This window comes from Balearica regulorum, chromosome 5 (assembly GCF_011004875.1).
Source record: "Balearica regulorum gibbericeps isolate bBalReg1 chromosome 5, bBalReg1.pri, whole genome shotgun sequence".
Lineage (NCBI taxonomy): Eukaryota > Metazoa > Chordata > Aves > Gruiformes > Gruidae > Balearica > Balearica regulorum.
Window position 1 is genome coordinate 35,030,470 of NC_046188.1, and position 13,262 is coordinate 35,043,731.

General features: G+C 37.6%; 1 protein-coding gene across 5 annotated transcripts in view; it reads right to left on the bottom strand.

Annotated features, from left to right (window-relative positions):
- Positions 1 to 767: 767 nt before the first annotated feature.
- RASGRP1 (RAS guanyl releasing protein 1) overlaps positions 768 to 13,262 on the bottom strand; it is a 51,811-nt gene continuing 39,316 nt past the window's right edge. For 2 of the 5 annotated variants that reach the window (XM_075754116.1, XM_075754114.1), the window contains exons 10-17: positions 11,760 to 11,840; positions 11,069 to 11,173; positions 9,930 to 10,039; positions 9,132 to 9,276; positions 8,408 to 8,444; positions 7,657 to 7,803; positions 5,480 to 5,856; positions 768 to 4,036 (exon numbers count right to left, since the gene is read on the bottom strand). In XM_075754116.1, the coding sequence (XP_075610231.1) occupies positions 3,902 to 4,036; positions 5,480 to 5,856; positions 7,657 to 7,803; positions 8,408 to 8,444; positions 9,132 to 9,276; positions 9,930 to 10,039; positions 11,069 to 11,173; positions 11,760 to 11,840 (1,137 nt within the window). In that variant the 3' untranslated portion in view covers positions 768 to 3,901. Of the gene's footprint in view, positions 4,037 to 4,852; positions 5,005 to 5,479; positions 5,857 to 7,656; positions 7,804 to 8,407; positions 8,445 to 9,131; positions 9,277 to 9,929; positions 10,040 to 11,068; positions 11,174 to 11,759; positions 11,841 to 13,262 lie in introns of those variants that run through there. The other 3 variants (XR_012835669.1, XR_012835668.1, XM_075754115.1) reach the window with 3 other exon arrangements.

The following is a 13,262-nucleotide window of genomic DNA, read 5'->3' on the forward strand; positions in this document are numbered from 1 at the left end:
ACATTGTCTGGGATTACTAAGGAATCTCAGTTACATTTTATCTTAGTTAAAAAAAAAAAAGACGACATAGGTCTATGTCATCATTAATTTTGTCCTTATGTAAACTAAGGAAATATCCTCCAATGACTTCTGAAGTTTTTTTCCAATTTCTATAATTATGAAATAAACCAACTTGTTTTGTATGTGCAAGACTGTAAAGCAGATTGGCCCATATAAATAGGAATTGTGTTTTCCAGATGTTTGTGTTTCCAGATGTTCGTGTTTTCCATCCTCCCTCAGATGATGGAAGATAACTGGTGAACGTTCATTGCCCCGTATAAAACATACTTGAGATAAGGTACTTTGAGTTTTACTACAAGGTAAAGAACAGCAGGTCTTTAGGGTGCTGCACTGGTGCCTGCGTAATAGCCAGCATCAGCAGAACCCTTGTTTAAACTTGGCTATCATGCTGTGACATCTTTTCAGAATCAGCATTCTTAACAAAAGTGAGAGATTGTGCTAATGAAGAATTGTGCTTTGTAACACTTGGAAGAGTGAGTAGCAAATCAGTGTCTGTATACTGTGTCAGCCACTAATACCAAAAGAACAATCTGCAAATGCCTAGCTGCTTCCTAAGTTTTCTCTGGCAGCATTCCATGGCTTGCAGGTGGTGAAGCTAGGCTTGGGACTCTGGTACTGCAGGGTTCATCCTGCAGAAGTGCCTCAGATGACAGAACCAAGGAAGACAAATAGAGGTTGTTTAGATTTCTTTGAGAGACAAACTTGGATGCATGAAGTACAATTTTAATATTTTTTTCTATTATAAATATTAAACTGAAATCTTACAATTTATATAAAATCTTTACAATCTGTACACTTTTTCAATCTTCTCAAACACCATTAAACCAAAAATTTTTCAAGTTGCCATAGAGATCAGTTACAACAAAATAACAGATTGCTACTGTAACAAAAACATATTTCCAAAAACATACATAAGCGACTTTAAAGGCAGTGGTGTTTAATCTGAATATGAGCAGTAGCCCTGCCTTGTTAATTGTGATACCACGCATTCAATTTACTTTTACACGATCAGAATTCACACTTAAAAAATAAACAGTAGTTGGGGTGGTGGTGGTGGGGAGAACCGGGATGACACACACTTGGTTGTTCTTCCTTCCTGTATGTACATGAAACAGCTGAGCCCAGAGAAGGAATAAAGGTGAGTGCTTTTCATTTAAGTTAGCCATGACAAGATACATTTCAGTATCAGTGTTTGCTAACGTGACTTTTCAACAGCACATAGTACTTTATCATCTTTTTTTCCCAGCATAAAGCAACTTGAAGATTAATACAGATGTGAGTCATTTTTGTTCAGTAGCTTTGTCAGTTTTAGCACTATCCCTGCAGTCAGTTTCTGCTATTAGTCTTTCATGCAGCAAAAAGGGAGTCCCAAAAGAACAAAGAAGGGACCACTACCATAACATAAAATAAAAAGCGAGACAAGTGCATGGGGATTTGGGCAAACAAAACCTGAAGGTACTTTGAGAGCTCTGAACTTCTCCATGTATCAACTGACTCTGAAGCAGGAAGTTTTCAGCATATGTGAAGCACCACATACTTGTTCTGTAAGATACTTCTGCACACAAATCCCTTTTAAGTCAAGTCATTCAGATCATTTGTAGGAACAAGATTACAACACAAAGAAACATTAAGTTAGTAGTTAATCTAGTACAAATCCATGGTCCTAACTCAAGTTTGTATTAAGTACTCAACCTAGTCACACAGTAGCCTTTGGGCCAGCTGATGGTGTCACAGAAATTTTCTAAATAAGAGTTTGTTCACAGTCTCTACCCCACAGCATAGACAAAGTATATGCCTACACACAAATTGTATTGGAATCCAGAGTTTAGACCACAAGCAAGCAGTTACCTTAGCTGCCCCACAGGATTCAGGAGTCTTAGCTGCCCTTTTGGAGTATTTTCAAAATACATGAAAATACATTCAACTTTTGTTTATTTTACTTGTTGCAGAAACAGACTTTTATTTGCTAAATGCCTACTAGAAATAAGCCTTGCTGTAGTTCCCTGAACAGAGGACAAAAATCAAGAAGCTTCCAGGAAAGGGGCAAAGCAAGTTTGCAGACATGACCTGAAAGCTATTCTGACTGCTTCATTGACCAAAGTGCAATTCCATGTGAATTGTAAATAATTCAGGTTTAGTGTATGAGGAAATAAAAGCTGCACAATCTTCACAGCTGCTGTTTTTTATCCTATACATTTCAGTTATTTACAGTAAGATAACAGAAAATCTACTACTACTACTACAACTATTTCCCTCCATTTGTTTTTACTTATACACAGAGATGCAAGCACAATCTCAGTTCAAAACAAGAATTTAGAATCACTAAACTGGCAAGTAGTTTCAAATGGACTTTTTTTTACAAATAAAGCATTCTTATACTTGATAAGGACTGTAAATTGTGGATGGAACGTACATTTATACAACTCTGAACACAAAGGACACATGGTATTGTAATAGGTTGACTAAATTTCAATCTATAGTGGACTTGTAACTTACAAGTTTTGAGGATCATTAAGTGGACTTTGTAGATAATATATCAAAGTCATAACTTTCTGATGTTTAAATGTTTAAATGATGACAAATCCCTGTTTGATAAATGCAAGCAAGTTTTATACAACTGTAAGAGTACAGATTGTCTTGGAATGCAAATGCAATTTTAAAATTGTCTATTCTGACAAGTAGATTTATTGGTAACTTGATAGACTGTTTTGTTTTCTCTTAACAATATGTACACTTTGTAGCTTTAAGAAAACTACGTTACCTCCCTAACACCTTCTACTATACAAAATTTACACACATAAGAGCACGCTCATCTTGACTCTTTACCTAAAGTGCATATGAAAACTGGGAGAGAGAAAATGGAAAAACCTTGGTTAGAACCAGAAGACGTCAGGAGCTCTGGAATACAGTATGTTGCACTAGGATTACTGCGCAGTTTCCCTCATAATATGGCCCTCGAGGTTCTACTCAACAGTAGTGTCCAGTTTGACATGAAAGAAAAATACTCAGCCTTGGCTCATATCTACTGTATGTGGGCAACAAGTTATCCCTTAAGCCAAATATATAGAGCTAACTGTTCCAAGTTGTGGCATGGAATGCAAAAATGGAAACAGTAATGTAAATGCTTCCATTTCAATGTAAACTCTTTCTAGTCTTATCTCTTTTACCTTAACAAAGGTAAGCGTTTGAGCAACAGGACTTCTAAAGCTCTGAAAGATGTTTAAAAACATTGTCAGTTTTTCTTAACAAAGTCTAAGAATCAAATATCATTAGCTTAACTACTCCTTTTAATATTCTTGTTAAACTTTGGAAACAAAGCTGACAGTTCACTTCATGATTCTAATTGGTTTCAGCCACAGTGAGAAGGAACTGTTTCTCTTAATGGAGTATTTCTACAGTTTTACTTAAATACTCAGCTTTATCCAACATTAGTTTCTACAAACCTGAATTTGGGCCAAATCTGAGGTGACAATCTTACGAATAGCTACTTTGTCAGAACACTTGCAGAGTAAGGTGTGGTGCTGGCAGCCAAGTCACTGGGGAATCCACATGGCCTTCATCATGAACAGAAACTTCAGCAACAATATCACTCCTTTTAAAAGCAAACCCAGAAGATACTATTTTCATTACACAGATAATGCTAAATGACCTTAAAAAGTCAAAGGAATGGATTTATACACTTGGGACTGTATGTTTAATATGGAAATGAGGTGAGTAAAGAGGATATTTCTGTTTAACATCCTTCAGACTCTCTCTCTGCAGTTTACTTGGTAAAAGCAGCTTTATCACAACCCCTCCTTCAGTCTTACATTCTTCCACAGGATATTTCCTCTCTGGTCTGCTAGGAACAGTCTCTGTGTTGTAGGTTGTCAACTACATGGTTTCTTCTCTGGATTGTGAGAGATTCAATTGTTTTATGTGCCTGTTCGAGCTGGATCTTTAATCCTTCATTGTCTGCCTTTAGAATATTTCTTTCCTTAAAAAAAAAAAAAAAAAAAGGAAGAATGGTATTTTATTTTGAATTTATTTCAGGACTGTCTGATTGTATGTTTAGGTTGACTGGCATAAACATAAGTTGGTGTAGCTCTTATCAGTGGAACATAACCAGGAACTTATTTGAACATTTCTGTAGTCACTGGTCTATCCTTTGTGTATGCTCTTAAAATTTTCCAGCACCTGGTATCTGACAGTCACATCCACAACCTGCATTCATTCACCTTCCACTGCTCCTCTCCTAACAGCAATAATCTAGGGAAACAAGAACACAGCTCACACTTCACTGTTCTACTAATGCAGAAACTGATATACAATAATCTAAGACATTAATTTGTAACATCAGCTGCTGTTCAGTAATTGAGGTCAGGATCTGCTGAGGGAGCAAGGACAAGCATAAACTGTGGGACTCATATGAATGGGACGTTTTAAAGAACCAGTTTTACAAGTACATCCACACTTCACACCTTTGTCTATGCTGAATGTACTGAAAGTGGTCTGTACTGGAATATTCTTGCTAATTGTCTTAATAAACCAATCATCTTTCATAAAAGATGAGCTCACTTTACTAATGGCAAAGGATACTTTGAAAGTTATACTGATCATTGAAAGATCAGGCTGTGATCCTTTTGTTGGTGGACTGTTTCCATGTTGGTCCATCTCAGAATAGTGGTAGTAATAAGTATGAAAATAAGTCCGCCTTTGTTCCTCATAATCATATCTGGATCCATCCATCAGTCTCATTGTTGATACTGTGACAGTCTCTTTAATCTGTCTGGAAAGGTGTTGCTTCTACAAACCTGAATTTGGGCCAAATCTGAGGTGACACAGTCTTATGAATAGCTACTTTAGCAGAACACTTGTAGAGTAAGGTGAGCCACAACTGGGCTGATGCAGATGAAATCTAGCAAGAGGCATCATGTCTGTTCACACAGCAAAATTTCTTGGTGACTTAAAAGTTATCAAAAAAAAAAAAAGAAGGGATTCACTGTCAGTTGAACAAAAGCAGAGCCCCCAGCCCTCCCCGCCCCACTTATTCTGTCACTTAGGGGAGCAGAGGCCACCAAAAGCAGGAAGAAATTCAGGAGTATGTTACTCATTTTATGGAGTAACATCCTGTCCTAAGCAACTGGATTATGTTCACATTCTTGACTGTCACTTTTAAGACTGAGAGGGATTAGTGTAATCATAAGAAGGGCTTCAAAATTTATTCCCTAAGCCCTATACTAGTACTAAAATCTATGCTTGAAGTGAAGCATTGCTGGAGTTACAGTTGCTAAGAATTTATGATGCCACTCGTGGATTGTTCTGGCAATTAATTACACTGGACTAAGGTGACACCTTCCTACCCCGCCACTCCCCCTCACCCTCCAACCACTTTACGGTACTGTTGTGTAAACCAGAATTTGTTTCATCATGTAGGTACCTGCTCAAGTTCCTGGTATGAGGGTTTACAGCTATGATGCTCCTCCTTCATTTTCTGGCTGGAGTCCTTGTTTTCCCATTTAACATATGCCTTTCTGCGGCCTAGAATTGGGCTCGGACACGGGGATGGTGGAGCTGCCTGGAGATAAGGATTTTCTGGCATCCTATATTCTTTCTTCTCTGTCTGCCTACGAGATGATACATCACCAGCCAGCAGTACGGGATCAGTCTGTGTGCCTTTATGAACCACAGCTGGTTTCAGTCTCACTGAGATTTTCTGAGCTGAGGAACCCATGAGCATAATGGTTCGGTCCTTGCTATCTTCATTGTGTTCCACTGCTTCTCCATTAGGAAATGTGAACAGTCCTTCTTCTTGTCCTGTAGAATACGTATGGTAAACTGAGTCAAGATTTTATCCCAGGAAAGGAGAAACAGGAGGCACAGTAATGAAACATGATTTTAATAAATAAAACATTTATTCTTTATTGATTTTACATTCATTGCTCTCCAAAATAGGTGTCACTGGAAGTTTCTCAATGCTGCATCTCTTGAAACAGCTCTTTGCCCTGTCTCAGTAACATAAATATGGATCACTAGAGGAAAACAGGTGTAGCATCAAGGTCAGCTACAGAAAAACCTCTAGGTGGCTAAGAGGTTTTAAATAGACCATTGATCACCATTAGTGATTGGGCTGGAAGATCAAACCTGGGTGTTAGTTCAGCGTTATCACAACTTGCAGTGGTAAGATACAACTTATCTACTTTATAAAGGTGAAATATTGACATTTTAAAGTTTTACACTGCTTTTGTATAGGTGTTCCTAAAATACTTTTAGTTTTGTAGTTAAAAGTAAAAACAGGGAGCGGGGGGTGGGGAGGGTGGTGAAATCCACAATGTCAGAAGCAGTGGACAAAAGATGTGATTAAAGGATTTAAAGACAACCTGTTTCAGATAAAGTAATTTCTGTTGTTGGGAAGAAAACAAAATGAGACTGTATGTTCAAACACATGATGGGAAAGAACAAAGTCAGTCCAGTAGCTGCTGCACGTTCTGGAGAATTAAATGGGGATGGAGGAACAGATGATGCTTACACCTTCAACCTGGACCTGAATTCTCATTCTTTGACATGATGTAGCATTGAGAGGTACCATATTCTGGTGCCCTGGGTGATGACGGAGCAACACGCTGCAGTTCAATCTCTCTATAAGTGTGACATCCCACGAGGTGGTGGTTATGCAGCTGCAGCCCATGCAGGTGCAATCATAGAGATGCACATGGTCAGTTATCAAGAGAAATTGGCTGCACTGTGCTCCACGTAAATGCTAATAGGAAGCCTAAGATGGAATCCAGCAGTATGAATCTTAAATACAACACAAAAGATTGATATCAAAGTGGCAAGTAGTAGATTTGAAGAACTTTAGATACAGGCAGAAAGCAGGAGATAAATTAATGAAAGTGGATACGGAGAGAGTTGGAACATCAAAATCAAAAGAAAACAAAAGTAGCCTGAGGTCTTATTCAAGGCCTCCTTTGGAGGCCTACATGGTAACACACAATATGAAAAGTTTATACAGGGTGTTAGATATAAGGAGAAAAGAACAGAGAGGTGTAGATTTTTCATTTCTTATTGAATGAAGGATGGACATATGAAGAAGAGTTGTAGATTCAGCTACTGAAGTGGAAAAAAAAAAAAAAACACAATTAGCTGTCGGTTTTCTTAGCGCACAGACATATAAGTAAACTGACTTTAAAACTCCACGTTGAAATATGAGTCAGAATTTTAACACTGTGGTAGTTGCTTAATGTGGCAACAGTGGTGAAAACTGGAGTGTGCCAAGACCTGCTTGCCAAAAGGTGAGAGAGTTAAGGGAACCTGTCAGCTGATCAGTTCATGGCATCTAGTTCTCCTGAAAGTCTAGCAGATTTACTCAGTTTTCGTGGCATTTGTGCACCACATATAGTGTAGTGTCGCAAAAGGTCTCTCAGAAAGGGCGTCCTTACTTAGACTAGAACTGGAATGGTGTTACTTGGTACAGGCTCACTTATGCCTGGTTCTAGTTTGTATGTTGATAAAATACTGCAGTTAACTAACAAAACCTAAAACGATACTTTAAAAGAAAAAAAAGCAAAGGAAACACTGTCTGTATCTTTTGATCTTTCTAATGTGATCTTTTCTCACCATGGAATTGCTCTTTGACTCCTACTGGGCAGAGGCTTGAAGCAAGAGCAGATGTTGGGCTGCTATCTGCCACTGAAGTTTTGGGTCTTCTCTTGCACTCTATCACAACCAGGTCTTTGCATTGCTTGTGACAGTTCATTCCGCAGTCTGTAAACAAAGCAAAGATTCCATGATTCAGTGGCTCTGTTGTAGCATCTAAGATCAGTTCTCACACTGCGTTCCCTCTCCAGGAAGCAAGAAAGCTTCTTTGGTGTTCTCTATATGGATTACCTCTAACAACATACATCTGGTAAACAGACCAACTACATCCCTTTGGCTATATACACTTAAAACTCCTTTTCATTGATAAAATACAAACCAGCAACATTCAGTCACAACAGTGTTCTGACTGTAGGAGTTGCAGGGAAAGCAGGTACTTGTATGAGGAAGAAAACTCTGTAAAAGATGTTGTGAATGTGCTGCACAGTTTTCACAGGGTGTTGGTGTTTGCACCCAGTGGAATAGATGGGTCTGTTCCCAAACCCTCTGAATTCACCAGTGTTTTACAAAGTGTTAGAGCTATCACTTCTGAGTTTCTTCATCTTTGCATTTCTTCCGGACCACCTGTCTATCATGCTATTCTCGAATCTCCTCCCTGAGAGGTCAGACTAAATAGGTCCATAGATGTAGCAATGGATCTCAGGATGACCAGGTTTTTTTGTCATTTACCATCAATTATAGATTAAAATTAACAAGGCATAAAGTACTTTACCTTTGCATCTGTATCCTTGTTTAATGACTCCCCATAGCTGAAATTCAAACAAAGAGAAAGACTACGTATTAATATATTTCTCTGCACATTTGATACCTTCAGATATAAAAAACCACTAAGAGCTCCACTCATTTCTAAGATCTGAGTAACTGCAGAATATCTTGTCTTTCTACCCTTTCAATGGTAAAGTCAAAGAAAGAATGATTTACCACTTTAGCATAAGGTACGGAGAATATTTTATGCTTGTTCTTCAATCACAAACAAAATACCTTGAGCTAGTCTCCAATGAATACATCAGCAGATCTGACAGCCCCCCGAGAAGTTGAGGAGCTGGAGTAGATGGAGAATTCGATCTCAGCTACACTGGGGATTCGTAGGACAGTCAGTTTTACTAAATCTTTCTGTGCCATGGGCAGGGGGCATGCGATGTCTGTACCAGGACATGAGTTCTAAGCGCCGCATGGAGTGGAAGGCTCTGGATTTGGAAGTCTTGCCTGAGACTGTGTGTGGTGACCCAACCAAACACCACAAGGTAGAAGCCATGTTTAAACAGGTAATAGTACTGCCTAGAGGGTTGTAAGGTTGTAAAGGGAAGCCTGGTGTTCGGTATAGCTTCACTGTGTTTTATATACATCCATTTCTGTATATGACACATGGTGATTATGAGATAAAAAAGGCATTATTCCAAACAATGTTAACATAATTTACTAAAAAGTAAACTTACAAATCCAGCACAGTTGTCACAGAAAGTGGGCCTTAAGTAAGTGGTCTCTTGGAAGTTGTGAGCAAAGCCAAGTCCTAATTTGGAATAGATTGAGCTAGCCCTCATAAAGTAAGCTGTTATTTCATCCCTGCTGATCAGACCTTCCCTGAAAATAAACAAGAGAACTTGTTTGTGAGACATACGTTTTCTTAAAAGCATAAAGAGAATAAAACATGTCTTTCTTCACAGTTTATAATGGCAACAGTTTAATGGGCCAAAAACTACAGTGATCTCAGTAATCTTGTCAGCTGCTCCCAAAGTCTATAGAAGCTTATTTACACATTTAAAATGCAGCCTGTAAGGATAAACAAAATATCTGCATCTGTGATGCAACCTCAAAACTACTTCACAGAAAACCTCTCAATAATTAATATTGTGTTTTCCCATGCTTTAATAGCTTAAGAAAAATGTTGTTAATTTGACCAAAATATATATTTGCCAATTCTGTATTTTTGAGGGACAAGTTTATCTTAGGAAAGTTCTTTAGTAGTATATACTGAATATAATTCAAAATAATATTTCTTTTTCTATTATTTGTTCTTCCTCCATTATCAGCCTGGTTACCATTGCTGTAAGGTCATGAAAATGTCACTCAACACATTTAGAAGATGCTTTTGTCAGTTATGTTTTCACTTCTATTTATGGGTGAAGAGGATGATTTTTACCACCCTAGTGATAGAAATAAAATTTAGAAACAAAACCCCCAAATCCCTCCCAAAACAGATGCTACAAAGTTGATGAGCAGAACTAGGTACTCACCAGTCCTTAGCCATTACACAAAATGAGAATGGAAAACTGGCAGCTATCTTTTCAAATTCTTCCTGGGATATGTATCCATCCTGATCATGGTCATAATTTTTGAAGACAGACTGTGCAAAGTAATAGTAGAATAGTTTATAATGTGGATGGGCTGAATTACCACTTTAGAAAGTCTCCACAATATATACGGATTTCCTCACCCACTTCCTCCCAGTATCTATTAAACAGTGCAACAGTCTAACTGTTTTTTTTGCTTGAGACTAAAGGAGCATTATGATTTCTTGATTTGTAGCAAAACGTAGATAAGTCAACACAGGCTGGACTAAATGCTTCACTACACAGTGACAGCCCTTCTTCAGTTTCACTTTAAGATCATTATGTCCAGGCCTACACATACAACTTGTACTAACACTCTCAATTAGTGGTCTCAGTGATGACCTCTGTAGCCAAATCAGTGTAGCTGCCTAGCTTATTTCATCAGGTCAATGTTACCTGAAAAGTAGGTACATGACGGAATTGTCATGTAGACACCTCTTTCCACTTGTGGAATGACATTACTGTTTGTCTCTGGCCCTAAGGCAAGGAGTACACCTAGGCCAAATTTATAAATTTATTCCAAAACAGCATGTATCAAAGGATACCTAGCAATATTAGAAGTGTTTAAAAGGAAAAAAGAGGTAAAGCAGGGATGCAAAGACAAATTCTTTACCTCTCTCTGTCAGTTTTGGAATCCATCACCTGAGCTTACTTGATGGTTTCCAGTAAAGTGGGTGACCCAAAAGAGAGAGAAAAAGCAATGGCTACTACTAACAAAGTCATTGAGAGGCCCACTTTCAGACTCCACCAGTAACATGATGTTGGAGTCCCTAGCTCCTTAGAAGAATGACTCTGGAAGTATACAAACCAGCATTCATACACATGGCTGGCTCCTTAGCCATTTAAGGAATTTCTTTCCATGCCTCACTGGCCGCTGCTGCTACTTACAGCTAGCAGAAATATCTATTCATGAGGATAGAAATGCTAACAAATTCAGCACAGCTTCAAATATGTCCAGTATTTTTTCCCTTCTTTGTATCTTCTCACATGTAGAGATTAAGGCTATGACTGATACGTAAGGTAAATGGGCGAACCATACTTACATCTACCATCCTCTGAACATGTTTGCTGATGGTTTTTGGATCAGGTTTAGGGGCTACCCCTGAGGCCCAGTCTGCAACTACTGGTGGTCTGGAAGGTGTCAAAGGCTAGAATAAATTGAATGGAACTTCCTTAGTACCACTTGGAAAGGTTTTCAGTATTACTTTTCTTTCATTTGTGAGAATGGAGTACATGATACAGGACTGCAGAAATGGCCTGTTGGACCCAACATCATACTTTTGATAATTATGTAGTACTTCAGAGGAAGCTTTTCCCTGAATTGTTCAAACAGTGTTCATTCTTAAAGTTGTCACAGTTCACCAACAGCCCTGTAAATTCACTGTCCTTTACATATTTATAAAACAGAAACAAAACTACAGTATAACACTCATGGATTTCATCATTTGAATCACATAAGATTTTTCCATTTAAAAGAATCAGTATCAATTGCCTGATGTCATGTCTCTACACAAGTAACTGCATCTGTATTTGTGTATTATAAAACCAGAGATGGTGTCAGGTCTTTCATACATTCTAGCTTAGGCTTCATCATGAACCAAGCAGTTTATGCTTTAACAAATTTTGTTTAGTGTATAAAGCTAAAACGTTCAATAAAATGAATGCAAGGGATAAAAGTTACATTACTCATTTTAAAAAAAAATCTTTTTGTTAAGAATGTGGAAAAGCCCTTACAGCAGCTCGATGACTTCGTGGCTCTCGTGCATATGAAAGCTCATAAATTTCATCTTCTGTGTAGTAAAGATCAAGGGACAGCTGAAAACAAACACAACATTAGTTTAATACCAAAAGAGTCCCTACTACTTGACAAACTTGTTCCTGGCAAGCATTAGTATTTTTCGGTGGACTGATTTTTAATTTAGGTTGCACCTAGAAAAAACGCACATGAGCTGCACAGGTGTTCACAGCAATTTGAAATGGGCACATTTCTAAATTCCAGACTCTTATTGCTATTATCTGGAAACCTGTAACATTACACAGCTAGTCATTAGCACAGCAAATGACTGTAGGTGTAATTAGCAGTCAGTTAATAAGTAAACTGAAAAAAACTGTTAGTCCCATAATATTCGAATGGTCTATTGTGCAACTAAGCATAGAAACACCATTCCGATGAAACTGTCCATCAACTCAAATTCTCAGAAAACCCTTGTTTAAACATGTCAGATTTATCCAATCCAACAGTGATCACGTTGAACTAAGAAGTATATTATTAGGATAAAAGATGGACTTGCACATATTTAGTGAGAACCTTTAGCTGTTAACAGCAGTTATGTAAAGCAAGAAACATTACACCTGGGTAAATAAAGGAATTTGAAAAAAATTATCAACTTTATACCTTTGCTTGTGTCCTGGAAAATAGTATAGCAAATATTTTATTGACTGGAAACAAATTTCAAGCTAAGATTGAAGACTAGTAACATGACATTTTTTGAGTATTTACATTAAAATATTCACACTAGACATATGATTGAATAAAAAAAGCCAGACGTAAATGTCTCACAAGCCTCAATCCATGGCAAGTCCAAAGAAAATATAAACTTTTTATAGAGAGTCAAGATCACAGCAGTCATATGCATATAAACTAAAAAACCAAAATATGCTATTTTATGTAATGAATAATCTTACTTGAATTACACCTATGCAATAACTTTCTTGTGAACAACTGCAAGAATTACTGTTGTAGTCACAACAGTGAATAATTTTAGATTACTGGGGAAATCTTGGTTGTTTCTGATGCTGAAAAAACCTGAAAGTCCAAATGTTATGATATTTCTATGAATTATTGACTTATGTATGTAATTACTAATAGCTATTCAAACTGATTTGCCTCCTAATGGGAAAGCATCTGACTAAAGGAAACAGAAGAAGGAGAAAGACTGTTGGAAAAATCAGGGAACAAACAGGAAAATTATGTGCCCTGGAATATTAGCAGATTAGAAGCTCCTGCTTTGAAATGAATTATTTTAATTTATGTCCTGTCATATATAGCTGCAGGAGATTGTGGCCAAAGTTCTACATATTTGTAACAGCCATTTTTATAAAAGATTTTTTTAAAAAAGGGGGGGGGGTGTGTGTGATACCTACAATGATTTGATACAAAACATTTAAAACATTTAGCAGGAAGAAATTCACTGCTTTATGTGGCTCTATTTCAGGCCGCAGGTCTATGCGCTTAAT